The sequence below is a fragment of the Prionailurus bengalensis genome, chromosome B1, assembly GCF_016509475.1.
Source record: "Prionailurus bengalensis isolate Pbe53 chromosome B1, Fcat_Pben_1.1_paternal_pri, whole genome shotgun sequence".
NCBI classification, from domain to species: domain Eukaryota; kingdom Metazoa; phylum Chordata; class Mammalia; order Carnivora; family Felidae; genus Prionailurus; species Prionailurus bengalensis.
The window spans coordinates 141,350,444-141,370,749 of NC_057344.1; the positions used below are offsets into that span (position 1 = coordinate 141,350,444).

Here is a 20,306-nt window from a genome sequence, read left to right on the forward strand (position 1 = left end):
TAAGCCTCCGTTTCAGGACTATGAGAATGCTACCCATTCATGTTTTCTCTTCAACCCTGGGGAGGGTAACAACTTCCTGTGTTTACTAATCTCTGAATTTTTCACCATCCCTTGCTAGGTTTTTTAGCTCATCTGTCACATCATTAATTCTTTATATTAAATTCCACATGTTTTAAATGTCTAGTGTGGCTCTGTGTTCCTAACTGAACCAAGACTGATACAGACAGTGAACGTATAGTTGAGATGAAATGTCATGAGATTCAGGCTGGATAGGAAAGAGAGAGACAAGAAGAGGTCTATTCAATTATGAAAACGTACAGAAATCACAATAATAACAATCTTCATGGCGTCAAGTGGTGACACCTCAGGAATAAAGAATAAATCTATTGACAATAGATTAGAAATAGATACGAACGTGAGATAGTTGAGTTTTTGTTTTACAATAAAATGTAATTTAACGTATTTTCTATCAAACTTATTTAGGGGAATTTTGAAATGAGTAAAGCAACTCAAGCAGCTAGAGCAAATAGGAATAAAATAGCTTCTTTGCCAAGACAATTTTAAATGAACATTAAAATTGTTATTTTCTAGCTGTATCAAACTGCCATTTGAAACATATTGAAAATAAAAGTGCTACCTGCTCTTACCAGATGTTCTGCAAATATTCAGCATCATTTGATATGTATTATGTCAGTATGCAAAAGCATCGCTGGACCTCAAACATATTTCTCTTGCCAATTTTTTTTTAGTTGAAAACAAATTTTGTCTATCAAGATTCCTGTGATTATTTTTAATTAACTTTCTTAAGGTTTAAAACTCATCTACTTTGGTTTTAAACTCAATGTACCATCTTACTAGATACTACTAATAAACTATAAAATCTCATACTTTAATGGGAAAGACTTACAGCAATTTTGTATTGATTGACAGGTGACACAGTAACACCAGTTATTTTATTAAAAGAACGAATTCCATTTCTGAGTTTACTGAAGTGTCTTACCAACTGCACTTTATTTGTCTTTATTGACCTTTCCACGCTGTTAGACAAAATGGATGACCTGCTTTTCATTGAGCTCCCGGAATATCACTCTTTGGATTTTTTCCCCTATTTTTTTTATCTACTTTCTAGTTTTACCCTTATTCTCAAACCCATTCATACCGAAGTCCCAAGATTCAGTCTTTGGGCCTTTTCTCTCCCTTATCTACATTCCTTCTCCAGAACATTTCATTTAGCTCCACAGCTGTACATACCATTTATATACCTCTTACCATCCCAAAGCACATTTCCATCTCTGCCTCCCTTTTCAACATCACACTCATATACCCAGCTGCCTAGTTGGCGTTTCCACTTTCATATCTGACATCTGAAATGGAACATATCTAGAATGGAGCTCCCGACACCTGCTCTCTTCATTAACTCCCTCCTTCCAGTCCCTCAGCCCCAAAACCTTGACTTCTCTCTTTTCCTCATATTCCATCAAATCCATCTACATATCTTACAAGCCCCGCCTTCCAAATATACCCAAAATTTAACCACATCCTATCACCTCAAACAACGTGAGTCCCCAGTAGGCACACACGGTCCATTTATAAGTAATCATGGTTGTTTGAGAATGAAAAATTACTGGTTTTCTGTAATATATGTGTAAATTAGTATTCCAAACAACTACTAAATTACTTGGACAGAAATGCTTATTAAGTTGTTTATGACAAACTACTTAATGAACAAAACCATGAGGTATTCCTTTTGGTCTAGAGACACTGAAAAAAATTTTTTAGACACTGTGAGCTCCCTGAAATTAAGTCTGGAAATGTCTATTCTAAGCTCCCTACAACCTTAGGGCTTCTATGCTCTGTTCTGTCTGCCTGGAAAGCTCCTCGTCTAGACACCTCTATTGCTAGCTTCACTTCACGATGAGGCTGACTGTAACTGCTCTATTTAAAAGGTAACCAGCCCGTATCTCCATCCTGGCACTTCTGATTTTACTAACTTCATTTTATTTTTTCCTCATATTATACATGGCCTCAAGTAAACTTGCCATTTATTGTTTATGCTTATTGTTACTCTCACTAGCCTACAAAGAAAAATGTATTTTGTTTCCTGATATATTTCAAGTGCTAGAGAAAAACCTAGAGCATGCCTGGCCCATAGCTAGTATTAAATGTTAGCGTAAAGAATAGATTTATTTCAAGATCTACAAAAGTGGCCATGGGAAAAAAGGGGGAGGGTGGGAAGGACAATTAGCTTAAAACACTCATTCAAAGTTTCATGCGCTTTTAGATATTTAGATGAGGCAAGAGGGTGTTTTTTGAATCTCAGGCTAAAGATTCTCATCTCTATAATCATAAAATGAAATAAATATTCCTTTAAAAAGGAATCAAAAAGAAAACAAATCTTTGTGTTCTTATAGCTTTGTTGTCCAAAATGGTAAAGAGGATGAAAAAATTGTAGGGGGGGTAATAAAATTAAAAATATCAAGTAGGAATGAATAATGCCAATATTATGAGTTTCCTTAAGTACATAATTCACTAAATATACTTACAGATAGTCAATAATGTGTAAGCTACTGTATTGAAAATTGCATGAAGAGGTGCCTGGGTAGCTCACTCATTTGAGCAATTGACTCTTGAATCTGGCTCAGGTCATGATCCCAGGGTCATGGGATTAAGCCCCTTGTCCAGCTCCATGCTGAGTGTGGAGCCCGCTTAACATTTTCTTTCTCTCTCTCTCTCTCTCTCTCACTCTCTCTCTCTCAATCTCTCTCCCCCTGCCCCCTCTTTAAAAAAAACTGCATGAAATATAAAGACACAGACCCTGATTTGAATAACACATAATTGTGTATATTAATGGTTGCTAATATACACGGGAAAAGTCATAATGCCTTGAGACCAATGTAGACAGTGTAATATGGATAAAGAAGAAAAGAGGAGGAAAGGAAAATTTGGGAAACTTTACAGATTTTGGGATAGGAGACAGAACGGATCTTCTGGGCAAAGAGAGGAGAAATATTTTTAAAGAAATTATGAGGATAAAATAAAGTAAATCTTGTTTGACCATCTTTGGGTGAATTTTTACAACAGTCATGAAACATTGATATAAGTATGTAAATCTACCTTCAGTCATTTGGAGGACCATTTTGAATTGCTTTATAATGTTCTCTTCTTTTTTTTTTTATTTTTTTTATTAAAAAAATTTTTTTTTCAACGTTTATTTATTTTTGGGACAGAGAGAGACAGAGCATGAACGGGGTAGGGGCAGAGAGAATGGGAGACACAGAATCGGAAACAGGCTCCAGGCTCTGAGCCATCAGCCCAGAGCCTGACGCGGGGCTCAAACTCATGGACCGCGAGATCGTGACCTGGCTGAAGTCAGACGCTCAACCGACTGCGCCACCCAGGTGCCCCTGTTCTCTTCTTTTTAATACTTGAGCCAGGCTCGGGTTTATTTGGCCTCAAATTGCCTTCTTGCTCGCCTCCTGTTCTCTGTAAAGCAGGACAGCTCCCATGAAGCTGTATTTGCCAGGCTCCCTTGTCAGCTGACTTCTGTCCAGGTTTGGTAATTAAAGAGTGCTGGCAGAAAAACGGAGAGAAGGAGAAAGGGAGCAACCAAGATGTTGTTCCCTCCCTCTGCCTTGAGCACCATCTCTGGAAGTAGCTGTTTTCTTGTGTGGCCTTAGTGTTTCTGGGCCCTTTAGACAGGCTTCTACCAGGTAATCCCATCCCTGTCTCTGCTACTTCTTTCCTTTGTTTCTCTGTTCTAGGTTTATCAGGAGTTTCCTACTTTTTAATCCTCGAGTTGCCTCACAGTCTCATTGGGATTTGCAAGTCTTCCACCGGGTATGAAATCAATTTCTTTTTCTAAATTCCTTCTGTTATTTCTTCAATAATAATTGAAGTGGTTCCCATTTTCCTGGATAGACCCTGACTCTGACAATTTAGTAATTGTTATTTTAGTATCTGTTACGGGTTCAACTGTGTTTCCCCCATTTCATATGTAGAAGTCGTAACCCTCAGAACATCAGAATGAGAAGGTATTTGGAGACAGTGTCTGTAAAGAGGTGACTAAGGTAAAATGAAGTCATATGGGTGGATCCCAATTGATCTAACTGATGTCCTTCTAAGAAGAGATTAGGACACAGGCACAGACACATGCAGAGAGAAGCCCATGTGAGGACAAAGAGGAGAATGCAGCCACAGACAAGCCAAAGAGAGGAAACAACCCTGCATCGCTGTGATCTCACCTCAAGAATGGTGAGAAGAGAAATTTCATGTGTTTAAGCCACCTGGTCTGTGGTAATTTTTTTTAGGGCTGCCCAAACACAGTAAAGCATAGATATTCACAGTATCTCTATAGATACTCCATTTTCTAAACTTATAACTATGATTTCTTTCTAAGTTCTTTCCCCCTCTCAATTTTTTGAAGTTCAATTTGTAAACACAGCTCCCTTGAAGGTCTACCTTTTGCAGACTATAAAAGCAGATTATTTGATGAATTTGCTGGTATTTATGTGTGTTCAAGAATCATTTTCCTGGGGCGCCCAGGTGGCTTAGTTAATCCTCTGACTTCAGCTGGGGTCATGATCTTGTGGCTCAGGTCCTGATCTTGCAGCTCAAAAGTTCAGGTCCTGATCTCGCGGTTCACGAGTTCAAGCCCCACCTCAGGCTCTGTGCTGACAGCTCAGAGCCTGGAGTCTGCTTTGGATTCTGTGTCTCCCTCTCTTTCTGCCCCTCCCCTGCTCTCACTCTGTCTCTCTGTCTCTCTCAAAAATAAACATTAAAAAAAAAGAATCATTTTCCTTATTAGTCATGACCCCACATTCCATATTTGATTTCTTATTAGTTGTAACATAGTTTTCAGGTTAATTTACTAGTAAGCCTGTGCATCTGTTTAGTTCTGCTCTAAAAGTACATATGAATACATGTAGAAATCACTACTACAAACCTATGAGAGTACTTAATGGCATGTATAACCAGTCTTGAACTTGAATAATCAATTAAGGAATAATAATAATTTTCACTCAGAGCCTATCATTCTGCCTTTCAGTACATACTTATCATGAACCTTCTAAGGGCTTTGTAAGCATGGCTCTTGGCTTGTAAAAACTGTATGCCATGGGGATATTAACAATAAGAGAGTATCTGAAAGTTAAGTATCTGAAAATATTTAACTTTTCAGTGTTAGCAAAGTATATGTTCTATATTCTAATTTAATGATACTCATTCTGTTGAATGTGTTACTCTAAAGCATACTGCATCTGGGCACTAAAAAGTCTTGGCTTCTCCTTAGTTATGGACCTTCTGCTTATACACAGACAAGTGAGGTCTAGTGGAAGAGGAAAGTAATAACAATAGTGATTAGTCTTTCATAGTTCTTATTCTGTAGACATACACCCAACTGAAAGAAGAAATTTAAAATATTTGACTTGGAAGAGGAGATAACTAAGATAAAAGCAAGGGAAGAAATAGCAAGAAAAAAAAAGAAAAAGAAAAAGCAGTCCCTTCTCCCATCCTCATTTATACTCACAGTCTTAGCCATTTAGCCATTCCCTTTTAACACATATTACGGGTTGTAATTTGTTTACTTTTGTTTTGGTCTGATTTACTCCCTAGAAACTCACAATGAAAAGGATTCTGTCTGTGTAGCCCACAGTTGTATTCCAGAGGCTATCCCAGCAACTATGAAACAGTTGATACTTAGTAAATATTTCTCAAATGAAGGAAGGAAGGAAGGAAAAAGGAGAAGCACAAAAATATAAAACTCTTATTCTTACATGCAAGGCATTACTAAGACTATAAAATGCCCCAAGCAATCTTCTCTCTTTAGGCATCTTACACCATAGTCAGAGAAAAGGAGAATATTAGGTATCAAAAAGAAAGTGATAGTGCTGAATGGAGAGCCACTGTGTGCCTCAGAAGTTCCGAGGAAGAAGAGCACAGGGTGCTTACTGATAGATGGGATTATCGAAGATATGTGGAAATAGCCAACAAAAAGAGACAAGAAGCCAATCACAGAAAGACAAACACTGCATGATTCCACTTAGATGAGATATAAAATATAGTCAAACTCATAGAAGCAAAGAACAAAATGGTGTTTGTCAGGGACTGGGGGGAGAGAGATATGGGGAGATGCTAATCAACTCAACATGTACAAAATTTCAGTTACGCAAAATGAATAAATTCTAGAGATTGAAGTTACGACATTGTGCTTATAGATGACAATGCTGTATTATACACTCGAAAATCCATTAAGAAGGCAGATCTCATGTCGAGTGTTCTTACCATCGAGAGAGAGAGAGAGAGAGAGAAAAGAAAAACACTAGGATTCTTCATCAGCATCAACGTCCAAATGCTTTCCATACTGCAACACCATCAGACTTTCTCTAATATGCTATTTCATATCAGAGCCTGGCTGTCACCGTGAAAGAGTTACACTTTCAACACCCTCTGTGAAACCAGGGGTCTGCAGGAAGTCTACCAGGCACTTCAATGAATGACCACCTGCAAGACCCTCCAGGACATCACTGAATTCCTGGCCTCCGTGGGTCTATTAGCCCGTCTGATGAAAAGAAGGAATCTCCTGGCACCTGATGCTCTGAAGTGTGTTACTCCTGTCCCCTCAGGCTGACTGGAGTGCCCATCTGCCTTGGTTTTCAACAACTGCAAAGAAGCCCAGCATGCGGGGAATGAAATATCTACTGGGTAAGGGGGACTGTCAATTCTACAAATGCTTGTCAGTTTGTACAACTGCCTCTAAGGGTCTGAGGTAATTTTTATGCATTGTGGCAAAATATTCCCAACCTAGGTCTAAACATTTGGCAACTTCTTACAGAGTGTAATTGAATATCATTCGTGATGATTATTTCCTAGCCTCATCTACCTTTTTAGATGATTGTCATAGGCATTTCCATTCCCCTTGGTTGTTTTTTACTAGATTTTCAGTTTATACAATAAGGCAATAAGTATGTCTCCTAGTATTGGGATTATTTATTATTAATAAACATTTGTGAGTAAATATGTATTAAAATACTAAATATTCAATGAGTTAAGCATGTATATTTCAGTGTAATATATATAATACTCTACATAACTGTTCTGACAATAACTTTTGGGAGGATACCAATAACTCATTTCATCATTTCAAATCATACTTAATCACTGGGCCAATTCATTTCATTCTAAACGTGATAGCAAAGTAACACACGAAGAGATATATAGTTCCTACTTGATATTAGAAAACATATTTCTCTGCCAGTTTTTATCTCTGCAGAATTAAACTTATATGTTTCCCCCAAGCTGAATAAAATTTGGTAAAATTATGAACTCTGGTCTACTGATGGATACTTTCTCCAGGTATGACTTAAAATGTTTTAATAGATTCAGACTATTGGATGAGTTCCAGGACCAGCTAAGGATTTACCGAGTACATTGTTCATCTTTTGATAATATATTTTCAGGCTATTATAAAAATGAAACGAAGAGCCTTGGAAGAGCCATGAACTGTTTTGATATACATGCTATATATCCCTTAAACATTCCAATCCTAAAATAGTGTTCAGTTCTATCTATGCCTCCAATAGAAATGCTAACCTCTGGAACAGTCCCCAAAAGTTCACCTAAGACTTTCAGGATGACTATAGGGTGACGCCAGTACCAAAGACACATTCTATTTTCCCTGAAACCTGATCAAACCTGAAAGTTGGTATAAATCAATAAAATGGTATTTATTAAATGGCTTTCTATGCCTGGCATTAGTGGCAACCATGACAGAGAGGCAGGGGGCTGCCTTCATGAGGTTTATAGTCCATCAGAGATGCCGTATACTGAACGATTAATTCAAGTGCAATGACAGTTAGAAAAGGGGAAGTACAAACTACAGTCAGAGAGTACAGCAAAGAGATTTAACTAAGGTTAAAGGATCAGGAAAAATTTCCTTGAAAAGGGAAAATAAGTTGAAATTAACTTGGAAGAGAGATAGGATAGGAGAGAAGGGAGGATATCCAAGAAGGTGAAATAGTACATGATCCAAGACTACTGGAGAACATGAACAGGTCTGTGGCTATTCATCAGTGGATAGTGCATTCTGTATCCAGAACATCCAAGAGAGAATATTAATTGCATCAGTTTTAGAAACATTTCTTTTATTATTATTATTTTAAAAACATTTATTAATGTTTACTTTTGAGAGAGAGAGAAACAGAGCATGAGCATGAGGGAAGGGGCAGAGAGAGGGGGAGACACAGAATCTGAAGCAAGATCCAAGCTCTGACATGTCAGCACAGAGTCTGATGCAGGGCTCAAACTCATGGGCCACAAGATCATGACCTGATACAAAAATCGGAAGCTTAACTGACTGAGCCACCCAGGCGCCCCTAGAAACATTTCTAAAGAACAAAAAATGTACATTTCTGTTCATGAGACACAATTGTGACTGAAGTGAGGTAGTAAAATCTACAGCTAAGTCAGGAATAAATGATAACAGTCATTGTTAGTGACAGAATGTCATTATGTAACAGAAGAAAAGTCCACCATTCCCTTACTCCCAACAAAATGAATCTCTCTCCAAATGCCATCACAACCTATCTAGTGATTGCCTGAACACCAAGTGTCAGTCCTAAACACCAAGTGTCAGTCCTAAACACCAAGTGTCATTGGCAACATTTTTTAAAAAATCTTTAGATTTTAGAAGGGGGAAGTTTCTTTAGAGGTTACCTAAATTTTACCCCTGACAAAAAAAGGGCCTGTAATTTGACTTGTTAAAGATTGTAAAGCTAATGAGAATCAGAGCTGGAACTAAAATCCTGATCTTGTTCTAATGTTATTACATTATTGCATATAGATATTTTTGAAGGTATCTATATATTCTGCTCTCTAGCAAATGCAATAATGACTGGCCATAGACCAACAACCACAAACAGGAAAAAACTACTGGTTGGTTTACTCAGTAAAGGAAACAATCAACAAGACTAAAAAGCAACTTTTGGAATGGGAGAAGACATTTGCAAATCACATATCTGATAAAGGGTTAGTATCCAAAATCTATAAAGAACTTATCAAGCTCAACACCCAAAGAAAACATAATCCAGATAAGAAATAGACAGAAAACATGAATAGACATTTATCCAAAGAAGGCATATAGATGGCTAACAGACACATGAAAAGATGGTCAACATCACTCATCATCAGGGAAAAACAAATCAAAACTACAATGAGATACCACCTCACACCTGTCAGAATGGCTAAATTTAACAACACACAAAACAACAGATGTTTATGAGGATGTGAAGATAGGGGAACCCTCTTACACTCTTGGTGGGAATGAAAACTGGTGCAGCCACTCTGGAAGAAAGTATGGAGGGTCCTCAAAAAGTTAAAAATATAACTACCCTGTGACCCAGCATTGCACTACTTGGTATTATGCAAAGGATACAAAAATACTGATTCAAAGGGGCACATGCACCCCGATGTTTGTAGCAACATTATCAACAATACCCAAATTATGGAAAGAGCCCAAATTTGTATCGACTGATGAATGGATAAGGAAGATGTGGTATATATATAATGGAATATTACTCAGATATTAAAAAGAATGAAATCTTGCCATTTGCCATGTTGTGGATGGAACTAGAGTGTATTATGCTAAAAGAAATAAGTCAGTCAGAGAAAGACAAATGTCATGTGATTTCACTCATATATGGAATTTAAGAAACAAAACATATGACCACAGGGGAAAGTAAAAAAGAGAGAGAGAGAGAGGCAAACCATAAAATAGACTCTTAACTATAGAGAACAAACACGGTTGCTAGAGGGGAGGTGGGTGGGGGATGTTAAGGAGGGCACCTGTGATGAGCATTGCATGTTATATGTGAGCGATGAATCCCTAAATTCTACTCCTGAAGCTAATAGTACACTCTATGTTAACTAACTAGAATTTAAATAAAAACTTGAAACAAACTAAATAAATAAATGAAAAGGATTCTATTATATGACAACTGTAATTTTGTAAATATGAGAGTGAGACCTTGATATTAATAATACAAATAATGTGTTCAAGTCGCAAATTTATACTGATAGTAAGCAATGACTGTAAGAAACTAGATACCACACTGTTACAGTAAAAGGGGTGTAAACATACCTCTAGTAACTTAGCAACAGTAACTCCCACTTTTCCAAGTTCAGTTTGACCTCCAGCCTCTGTAACTTCTTTTTCTTTGACGTCTATAAATAATACATGGACACACACACACACACACACATAAACACACACACACAGCACGAGAGTACATTCTTATCATATTGCTTTCACACATTTGTTCTCTTGAAGAGAACATCTCACACAAAATCCACCAGGAAAATGTGTGGCAGGAACTCTTCACTAACTAAAGGCAGATTCAGATGCCCATCTGACATTCAAGAAAAGGCCACACTGTCTGATTCTTCTCTGCAGCTGTGCTCTGCCACCCTCATGCCTATCACAGAAGGGTTTGCATGCTCTGGATCTTGCACAAGGGACATCATTGAAACAACCTTTTTCTCTACTACATCTCTTTTTCTCCACCCAGGTAAGAAGCTATAGAGTAACATGGTGGATGATAGCTGGATGGAATCAAAAAAGTCATTCATTCTATCTTTACAAGAGGCCCTTTTGCTCACTTAGTCAGCAACAATGAACCGCAGCCAGGCTTTAAAATGAAACACTTGCCTCCCCACCCAACCCCGTCTATCTCTCTCTCTCCCTCTCCCCCCCATCTCTGTCTCTCTCTCTCTCTCTCTCTCTCTCTCTCTCACACACACACAGAAAGATTTAACGTCTGTATTTTTTTTCTAAAAAAAAAAAAAGATGGGGGTGGGCAAGAAAGAGCATCTTTCACATTCTGAATTTTCAGAGTAAGTATCCAACGCGACTTGCCATGATAACTAAATTTATTATTAACTGTGTATTTCATGATGTTAGTGACAATATGTTAATGTGATTTTTCACGTCCTCCTGCAGTGAACAGATGGCTCCTTTTACTTTACTTTCCACATCAAGTGTGATTATTTCTTGGTGCCAAAAGCCACCTGCCGCTCCTCGGTCTCCAGTCTAATTTTTTATGTTGGTAAAACACAGCAGGACTTGTTATCAGTTGGATGGCATCTTAATAAAAGGAGACATGCCAACATATTGACATCATGTTCAAGGGGAAACTTCAGCCCCTTCAAACCCTTAACCCCATTCCCTTACCCCCTTTCAAAAAGTGAGGGAGAAAAAGAAAAAAAAAGTGGATGCAAAGACCCCACCAGTTTCAAGATGTTTGATTACAATTGTTGGGCCTAGAGCCAAGATGCTGAATTGGCCTCCCTTTGTTCCCAAACCCAAGCACCTCACTCAGGGCTCTGATCTTTCATCCTGTGTAATGATAATTAGCCGTAACATATTCCAAAGTCAAATGTAAGCAGGAATACATTAACATTGAGAACAGTGTCAGGGCAATTTTCACTGGGAAAATGACAAAGAACACACACACACACACACACACACATACACACACAATAAAAAATTTCAAGAATCAAACATTCATAAAATCACTTTCATAGCCGTGAATATTAAACTCATTCGCTTGTCTGTTATGAGTGCTTACCTAGAATGCCAAGGCCTCCTAATGTGGATGCAGTGATTCCCACAGCCCATGCTTAACAGAGAAAACATGAGTAATAAACCACGGTAGCTTGCTTTAATTTTTCCATTCTTTATTAGAACAAAGAGGGATACTACGTTAGGTGATTTGTGGTCCAAGAAGAGGTCTTCCAGGCGATTGGATGGCATGGCTCTCAACAGCTGGTCCAGCACATTTGGGAACAGCATGTAGAAAAATGCGTCAGTGTTTTGAAGATTACCAACTGTGATGATGCATTGGTTATGACACAATCAAAAAAAAAAAGTTAAATTTCCTAGCCACAAACTATGTAATTCATCAGGGCACACACTCTCAAAATTCAAGACCAAGGTAAGTCCAAATGTGGTGAAATTGAAACTTTCAAAACTGATTCTCACTCTTTATAGGTTGAAAAGAGAATGCTAGATATTGTTAAAAGCCAAGGAGTTAATGACGCAGCTGGCTTCCTAGGATTTACAGAGTTTATAAAGTACAGAAGAAAATTCCTACAATAAAACCACAAATATCTTAATAAAAATGATTCACAATTAATGGTTCTCTTGAGATGAACAACTTTAACTAGATTGTTCGATTACAAAATCTCTCAAATTAACATACGCTTGGCAGTGACTCTTTTATTCCTTTTAATTGTTTCTCCAAACAAACAAAAGAACCTACATGAAATAGATGCCTATTAACTATGTTTTGCAGCTTGATGAGCTTTGTATTTGCATTACATTTACCCAATATTTTGTTATAAAAATTCGCATACAGAAAAGTTGAAAGAACTTTATCACTGACACCATCAAATCTACCACATAGATTCTAAATTAATATTTTACTGTACTCCTTTATCATATATTTTTTCATTTATCCATCCCTTTATCTATTCATCAATCTCATTATATTATATTGTAAAATGAATAACCAATAGCCCATCCAGCAATCAAAATTAAAATGATCTTGACTTTATGATAATAAAGAGGCACATACAGTGGCATTCATTATCCCATTCAACAAATACTTTTTGAGTTTCTGCTTCAGCTCAAGCACTATTCTAAGTACTGAAGATACAAGATTGAATAAAACAACCAAGATATTTGCCCTCATTTAACTTATAATTTAATGGGCTTGACAACGGAAAAATAATAATTAAATGAATGGGTTTTTAAAAGATGATATATAAAGGAAGATACGTCAATATAGATGAGTAAATTTAGTTCAGACTGTTCTTAAGTTAGATGTTGTAATAAGGGCAGGAAGAATGTTTTATGCATTGCTATATTGTTGCCTAAAATAGAATCCACATACAGCAACCTCTCAAAACTTTTGTCAAATTACTGAATGAACAAATACATTTTAAACTTTACAGTATGGTCATCACTGAAAAGATTTTATATTAGGTAGTAATTGCCCTCCAGAAGAGTAGCTTGAAAGGTAAGCAAATAATAATAGAAAGTCAATTTGTTTAACAACTCTAATTTTAACAATCCTATACTTAAAAACTTTTAAAAGAAATGCCTGATTTTGGTGGGACTATTCTGAACAGTATGTCCACCATTAAAGCATCTGCATTTGTATGGGATATAATACAATGAAATAACAATTACCTTGTAAAGTTGAATGTCTTCATAAATGAGATGGTGCCACTGTATTTCAGAGGTGCTTATTTGAGAACATGGGGAAGTATTACAGACAAACAAAAGGTATATGTTCTTAATTTTTCTTGAAAACTAGTGGAGTTAGTTTAAGCTTCTTAGTTAAAAAATAAAGCATTTTCAGTCAGCTTGGTTAAATCCATCGATAGCTTGCAATTACTCTAAGAAAGTTAAATCAATCTGGTCAACTTTTCATTCTAAACTAACTTGAGGAGCTTATTATTTATTTAGTGGCTACAATTTAGTAGCCAATAAAGTGAAACTAATACATAAACTAATGTGCAGTTGTTTTTATAAACAGAAACTGATGTCTTTCTAAATGAGTTAATTGGATTAAAGACAAAATGCTTAAAGCATTCCTAAACTTAAAAACTACTGGGATTGGGAATGTTTGTCTATATATATTGGAGTGGCAGGGGATAGGGGATGTAGAGAAAAAACCTTGGGTCAAATCTTTCTATTGTGTAGATTAATCTATACACATAATGTTTACTACTGCCAAATACTTGGGAAGGAAAAAAAAACATTAAAAACTTAAAAAACAATCTTTTTCAAGCAAATTCAAACCTAGTATGGTAACTGGCATACTGGTAAGTGTTGCCTTCAAATTTTTTGCTTAGAAAAATCTCTGGTAGAATTTTAAAATCAAAACAAAGACATGATCAGGAAAATCTGTACCATCTTCTGATGATTTCAATTGCCTACTATTCTAATTAAGTCTGGTGGCTAATTTTGCTTTTCTGACTTCCAAAAACTCCTTGAAAGGTTTACTTAAATGGAAAATGTGATCTAGTTAAAATAGTAAAACAACATTATTATTGGTGATTTTTATGTTATTTTCTATCTTGTTCTGTTGGTTTCATTAAAAATAAATAAGCTTTGTCTTTGAGATAACTCAAAAGCATAGTCTATGTCCTAATATAGAAAATTGTCATTTATTGAGTGGATATTTAATAAATTTAAATAAGTGAGTATATTTATTCACTAGTTTTCCAATCAATCTGAAAATTTAAACTTCTATCCGGCAGACTTCTATTGTGACTAAGATGAAGTCACAGAATTCTGTGAACTATTTCATATATTTTGTCCTTTTAAAAAGGATCCCTACCCACTACCCAATGAAGGGTAGTGATCCCTAAGTGGCAAGAAACAAGTGGCATGGGCACTATGACTTCCTCAGCTTATTTCCTTGAGAGATTTCTGAGGCCAAAGCACTGGAAGGGGAAACCCAGGTAGAGCCCAGTAAAAGCCCTGTAGTGAGGAGACAGAGCTAAGCACCCAGACAGATGAAGCTATCTAGAGAGTACAAGACATGGTATTGAAAATAAGAGTTGTACAAGAAGAGAACTCTGGAGAATCCCCTAAGAATTCAGTTCAGTATTGATCAATCCATGTGTATGAGGAAACTATTTGAGTCTGGGGAAAAATGCACATGAAAAGATTAAAGATTAACAGTGTCCAGTAGGGGCACCTGGGTGGCTCAGTCAGCTAAGTGTCTGACTTAGGCTGAGGTCATAATCTCTCAGTTCATGAGTGCAAGCCCTGCGTCAGGCTATCTGCTCTCAGCACAGAGACTACCTTGGATCCTCTTTACCCTGCTCTCTCTGCCCCTCCCCCACTCATGTGCAGTCTCTCTCTCTCTCTCTCTCTCTCTCAAAAATAAACATAAAAAAGAAAAGAAAAGAAACCAGTGTCCAGTAAAGATAAGCAGTGTTTACCCAGTATTGGGAACAGGAACTATTCCCACCAGCCATTAAAACCTCATTTTCATGGGCCTTGAGTAGCCTATACTGAGGGTTTTCATCACAGTAAAGGAGTATAATTAGCCCAGACTGAGCACTGTCCTTGTTCCAGCAGCAAATCCGAAAAGAAAGACAGCGAAGAAATCAAATTGTTTCCAACTAATTTAGCTGCATCCCAAAACAAAGCTCAAGGTTTACAGAAACACAAAAATATCCAGCAATTCAACCAGCTAAAATTCATAATGTTTGGCCCATAATAAAAAAATTACTAGGCATGTAAAGAAGCGGGGAAATACCAATCATAATAAGAAGATAAATTAGTCAAAATTGAACAAGAACTGACAGTGATGTTAGATTTAGCAGAAAATATAATTAAAAGTTATCCCAACTATTCCATATATTCAAAAACTTAAGTAAATATTTTAAAAACTCTGATTGAACTTCTGGGATTGAGAATTACAATGTATAGGTGAAAAATATAGAGGATTAATTAACAGCACATTAGATACTGGAGAAGAAAAGAGTAGTAAACTTGAAGACATAGCAATAGAAACTATATAAAATGAACCATAGAGAAGGTAATAATGAGCTGTGGGACAACTCTGATAGATGTAATTAAAGTCCCTAAAGCAGAGAAGAGAGAGAAAATAAAACATATTTGTAGAAATAATAGCCTAAGTTTTTCCAAATTTGATAAGATCTATAAACCAACAGATCCAAGTAGCCCCAGTGTACCCAGGCACAAGAAATAAGAAGAAAGCTATACCATATAACATCATCATAAAACTGATAAAAACTATTGATTTAAAGAAAAACCAAAGGCAGTTAAAGAAAACAGGCATCTTAAAAATATGGAGGTAGCAAAGTTCACAACTGAAACAACACAACAGAGAAGGTGGTGGAGAATAGTTTCAAGGTCCTCAAATTAAAAAAAAAAAAAAATAGAATTCTAGATGCAAAAAAACCAAAATTTAAATATTAGGATGAAATACTTCTCAGACATTGTAAAGTTGGAAGAATTTATTTTCAGCAGACCCACACTGGAAGAAATGTTGAGGGAACTCTTATAGGCAGAAAGGAAATGGTGACACAAACATGAATCCACAGAATGAAATGAAAAGCACTGGTAATAGTAATTATGTAGGTAAATACGTGATCTTTTTGTAGCTTAAATCTCCTTAAAAGATAATTGAGTGGCTGAGGGCAGGGTCTAGGCCGGAGGGGTGGGGTGAGCAGATAGCCAGTTAAAGGTCAAGGGTTACCCCATAGCTTCCGGTTGAGCACAGGCAACCCCTGCGCACAGGTTCCTGACGCTCCTGACGCTCTTGACGTTCCTATTGCGTGCCCCTCCCCCTGGAACACTTTAATCACTCGGGGAAACGGCTGACCGACTGATTTCATGGCAGCCCCGAAGAAAGCAGCTGTGGGGCCTTTGGTGGGGGCAGTGGTGCAGGGAACTAATTCCACTCGCTTTCTGGTTTTCAATTCAAAAACAGCGGATCTACTTGGTTGCCATCAAGTGGAATTAACACAAGAGTTCCCAAAAGAAGGATGGGTAGAACAAGACCCTAAGGAAATCCTTCAGTCTGTCTATGAGTGTATAGAGAGAACATGTGAGAAACTTGATAAACTGAACATTGATATATCCAACATAAAAGCTATTGGTGTCAGCAATCAGAGGGAAACCACAGTAATCTGGGACAAGTTAACTGGAGAGCCGCTCTACAATGCTGTGGTGTGGCTTGATCTAAGAACCCAGTCCACTGTTGAAAATCTTAGGAAGAAAATTCCAGAAAATAATAACTTTGTCAAGTCCAAGACAGGCCTTCCACTTAGCACTTACTTCAGTGCAGTGAAACTTCGTTGGATTCTCGACAATGTGAGGAAAGTTCAAAAGGCTGTTGAAGAAGGTAGAGCTCTTTTTGGTACCATTGATTCATGGCTTATCTGGAGTTTGACAGGAGGAGTATATGGTGGTGTCCATTGTACAGATGTAACAAATGCAAGTAGGACAATGCTTTTCAACATCCATTCTTTAGAATGGGATAAAGAGCTTTGTGACTTTTTTGAAATTCCAATGGACATTCTTCCAAATGTATGGAGTTCTTCTGAGATCTATGGCCTAATGAAAGCTGGGACCTTGGAAGGGGTGCCAATATCTGGGTGCTTGGGGGACCAGTCTGCTGCATTGGTAGGACAAATGTGCTTCCAAGAAGGACAAGCCAAAAACACGTATGGAACAGGCTGTTTCTTACTGTGTAATACCGGTCATAAGTGTGTGTTTTCTGAACATGGCCTTCTGACCACAGTGGCTTATCAACTAGGCAGAGACAAGCCAGCATGTTATGCACTGGAAGGTTCTGTTGCTATAGCTGGTGCTGTTATTCGCTGGTTAAGAGACAATATTGGAATTATAAACACCTCAGAAGAAATTGAAGTACTTGCTAGAGATGTAGGTACCTCTTATGGCTGTTACTTTGTCCCAGCTTTTTCAGGGTTATATGCACCTTATTGGGAGCCCACTGCAAGAGGAATAATCTGTGGTCTCACTCAGTTTATCAATAAAAGTCATATTGCTTTTGCTGCACTAGAATCTGTTTGTTTCCAAACCCGAGAGATTTTGGATGCCATGAACCATGACTGTGGAATTCCCCTCCGTCATTTGCAGGTAGATGGAAAAATGACCAACAATAAAGTTCTTATGCAACTACAAGCAGACATTCTGCATATTCCAGTAGTAAAGCCCCCTATGCCCGAAACAACCGCACTGGGAGCTGCCATGGCAGCAGGAGCTGCAGAAGGGGTGGGCGTTTGGAGTCTTAAACCCGAGGATTTGTCAGTTGTCATTATGGAACGGTTTGAACCACAGATCAAGGCCACAGAATGTGAAATTCGTTATTCTACATGGAAGAAAGCTGTGATCAAGTCAATGGGTTGGGTTACAACTCAGACTCCTGAAAGTAGTGATCCTACTATCTTCTCTAGTTTGCCCTTGGGCTTTTTTATAGTGAGTAGCATGGTAATGCTAATTGGAGCAAGATACGTCTCAGGTATACCATAATAATACCAACCATGGATTCCCAAGATGTGAGCTTTTTATATTATGAAAGGATCCAGCAATTCTGTCTCTTAATATGATGACACTGTTACAGACTCTGATTTTATTTGTAAACCAGTTGCTACATAACTTATAGGGAACTGTAAAAGTAGGCCTGTGGCTTGAAATGAATAAATTACAGTAGAAAAAAAACCTACAAGAAAATGTGGTGTGTTTTTTAACATCAACCATTAAGGTTGGGCCAGCTACTCTAGGGATTAACCCCCTCTATTGTCATAAAATCCTGCTCCATGCCCTCTAAGATATAGGATATTCAGATTCTGTCTGTAGAATATTTTGTCAAATATTTTCTAACACTTAGGGACAAATATTTGGTTCTCTGTGCTACACACACTTGATTAAGAGGTGTAACTAGCTTGCTAAAACTGAGGGGCTTCCTGTTGTTGTTGTTTTTAGTAAACACCCCAAGTCCTCTTTCATATATATATATATATATATATATATTAGGGAGACCATAGTATCTTTCTGAATGTTTAATGGGAACATAGGTTTTTACAATAGACTTTTAGTATTCTCATAGCTTAGATGTTGTCCTGGAAAATATTTGCCAAATTAAAATTCTTCAGACATTTTACATCGTCCCACTAATTACATGATCTTCTGTGTAAAGTAAAAAGACTTTCCCATTAAAAAAAAACTCTCCATTTTATTTATTTAGTATGTATAACATACATTCTCATATACTTCATATAGAGTAACCCATTTATAAAATAAGCTTATAAGAAGGGTAGTAGTCTTAAGTGTTCCATTAGGTACACAAATATTTTAATATAAACATTTGTATATTTGGGCGGTGATTTTACAGATTATTACCAGGGAAAACTCTTTCTTAAAGAGACAGTATTTGAAACTTAAATGCATATTTTATGTTGACACACCGAGAACTATCTTATGATTTCAACTATATTTCTTACACCTTCCCCTTTTATTTAATTGCCTTAACTGGATATATGCTGGGAGCAAACACTGTGGAATACTACAATAAATGTTATTTTTATATAGAAAAAAAGAATTGACTGTTCAAATAAAAATAATATTATAGTATGGATTTTTAAGCATATGTAAAAGAAAGCAAAAATAGCAAAGAAATATATTTAAGTGTAACTATATCAATAAGCATATTAATATAAATAGTCTAATTCCCTTAATTACAAAGAAAGATTATCATATTAGATAAAGACTCAAAAACATACTGCTTCCAAGAAACACATTTTAGATATAAAAAGAAAATAGTTAAAAAGAAAAAGGATACAAAAATATCCTGCTAATAATAATAAAAAGAAAGTCAAAGTGGCTATATTAAAATCCGAAAGTAAATTTCAGAGCAAATAATGTTACCAGTGATAAACAAGGTCATTTGCAATGATAGAGGGGTGAATTCACCAAGGAAACATAACAATCCTAAATATTTATGCACCTAATAGAGCTTCAAAATACATGAAGCAAATTCTGATAGAAATGAAAGAAAAAGCAAATCTACAAGCACAACATTGTCTCCTCAACGTTTGATAGAACAAGTAGACATTTAATAAGATATAGAAGATTTGAACAATACTATCAAACAACTGAATTAACATTAATAGAAAATACTACCCACTAATAGAATATATATACTCTTTTCAAGTTCGTATGAAACATTTACCAAAATAGACCTCACTGAGGACATTAGCCAAGACTTCATGAATGTAAAGAACTTTATACAAAAATGTTGTCTGAGCACAATGGAATCATAAATCAATAAAAAAAGAGTTCTAGAAAATCCCCAAATATTTTCAAACTAAATAATAAACTTTTCAATAAACCCTAAGATAAGGAGGGAAAACAGAAAATATTTGGAACACAATGAAAATAAAAATACAACATATCAAATTTTATGAGTTATTACTGGAGCAGTACTTAGGGAGAAATTTATAGGACTAAAAGCCTATATTAGAAGAGAGACAAGGTTTAAAATCAATAATCTCAGCTTGTAAAGAAACTGGAAATAAAATGTAAATTATATACAAAGTAGGTAGGAGAAAAAAGAGTTGAGAGCAATAATCAATGGTATAGAAAATAGCAAAACTCAATATAACCAAAAGTTGGTTGTTTTAGGATATCAACAAAATAATAAACTTTTAGCCAGATTGAATAGAAAAAAGAGAAAGATGATAAT

The 20,306-nt window shown here is 36.5% G+C and overlaps 1 protein-coding gene across 1 annotated transcript; it reads left to right on the top strand.

Moving 5' to 3' along the window:
• Nucleotides 1-16,413: 16,413 nt before the first annotated feature.
• Nucleotides 16,414-18,285, top strand: GK2 (glycerol kinase 2). Its single transcript, XM_043554693.1, has one exon. The coding sequence runs from the start codon at nucleotides 16,433-16,435 to the stop codon at nucleotides 18,092-18,094; it is 1,662 nt and encodes a 553-aa protein (XP_043410628.1). The 5' UTR covers nucleotides 16,414-16,432; the 3' UTR covers nucleotides 18,095-18,285.
• Nucleotides 18,286-20,306: the final 2,021 nt, after the last annotated feature.

What these genes read in the sequence shown, in the direction of transcription:
- GK2 (XM_043554693.1), top strand. Translation starts at nt 16,433, where the DNA reads ATGGCAGCCCCGAAGAAAGCAGCTGTGGGGCCTTTGGTGGGGGCAGTG.